General features: G+C 64.8%; 1 protein-coding gene across 1 annotated transcript in view; it reads right to left on the bottom strand.

Moving 5' to 3' along the window:
* The window catches only part of LOC104293221 (S-adenosylmethionine synthase), a 1,952-nt gene extending 955 nt beyond the window's left edge, over window positions 1–997 (bottom strand). The window contains exons 1-5 of the mRNA XM_009892711.1: window positions 922–997; window positions 716–838; window positions 519–631; window positions 295–438; window positions 4–211 (exon numbers count right to left, since the gene is read on the bottom strand). Coding sequence (XP_009891013.1) covers window positions 4–211; window positions 295–438; window positions 519–631; window positions 716–818 — 568 coding nt within the window. The 5' untranslated portion in view covers window positions 819–838; window positions 922–997. The remainder of the gene's footprint in view (window positions 1–3; window positions 212–294; window positions 439–518; window positions 632–715; window positions 839–921) is intronic.
* Window positions 998–1,246: the final 249 nt, after the last annotated feature.

Below are 1,246 nucleotides of genomic sequence, written 5' to 3'. Positions count from 1 at the left end.
CGCCGATGACGAAGCGACCGCTGGGCTGGAGGTGGTAGATGGTGTCGTCGTCCAGGTACTTGGCTGGCACCACTGCTTTGATGACCTTCTCCTTCAGCGCGTCCCGCATCTCGTCCAGGCACACCTCCTCGTCGTGCTGCACCGAGATGACGATGGTGTGCACCCGGATGGGGATGACGGCGCCGCGGTCCTGCATGTACTGCACCGTCACCTGCCAGGGACGGGAAAAACAGCGGGTCAGAGAGGTTTGGGGACTCAGCGAAGGGGTTTTGGGGAGCCCTGAGGGAGCCTCACCTGCGTTTTGGAGTCGGGGCGAAGCCATGGCAAGGTGCCGTTACGCCGCAGTTCGGCCAGTTTGGCGTTCAGCTTGTGGGCCAGGACAATGGTGAGAGGCATGCACTCCTCCGTCTCGTCCGTGGCATAGCCGAACATCAGGCCCTGCGGCAGAGGGAGGCGGCGATGAAGCCACGATTCCTCCGGCAAACACCGCAGCGGCTCACGCGGGCACGAGGACTCACCTGGTCCCCGGCGCCGATGTCCTCCTCACTGCGGTCCAGGTGGACGCCCTGAGCGATGTCGGGCGACTGCTGCTCGAGGGCCACCAGCACGTTGCACGTCTTGTAGTCGAAGCCTGGGGCAGAGCGGAGGCTGCGGTGAGCCGGGCATGCCGAACCCTGTGCCGGCAGCGAGCCGGTGACCCCCCCGGGGCACGTACCTTTGGAGGAATCGTCATAACCGATGTGCTTGATGGTGTCCCGGACCACCTTCTGGTAGTCGACAGCAGCCCGGGATGTGATCTCCCCTGCCAGCAGGATCATCCCCGTCTTTGCCACCGTTTCTGAGGGAAAGGAGAAGGACATCAGCGCCGGCGTCATCCCCCCCAGCGCCGGCGTCACCCCACGTCCCTGGGGAGCGACTCACCGCAGGCCACCTTGGCGTCAGGGTCCTGTTTGAGGTGGGCGTCCAGGACGGCATCGCTGATCTGGTCGCAGATTTTATCTGGTGGAGGGGGGACAGAGAGGGCGAGAGGCCGTCAGGGCGGCACGGCACGGCCCTTCCTTCCGGAGCCGCTGTCCCTCGGCACAGCTGATTCGGCACTAAGCTGGGAATCGGTGCTGCGGCCGAGCCCGAGCCCCCCCCTTAAGCCGACAACCTCCCGCCGCGCACACAGCCCTCGCCTTGTCCCCGCGCTGGGTTATTAACCTGGAATTTCAGGCATTTACCAGTTAAGCTCCAGTTACAGCCG

The sequence above is a fragment of the Charadrius vociferus genome, unplaced genomic scaffold (genome assembly GCF_000708025.1).
Source record: "Charadrius vociferus isolate BGI_N301 unplaced genomic scaffold, ASM70802v2 scaffold569, whole genome shotgun sequence".
NCBI classification, from domain to species: Eukaryota; Metazoa; Chordata; class Aves; order Charadriiformes; family Charadriidae; genus Charadrius; species Charadrius vociferus.
This window is presented reverse-complemented; position numbering and strand designations above follow the sequence as displayed.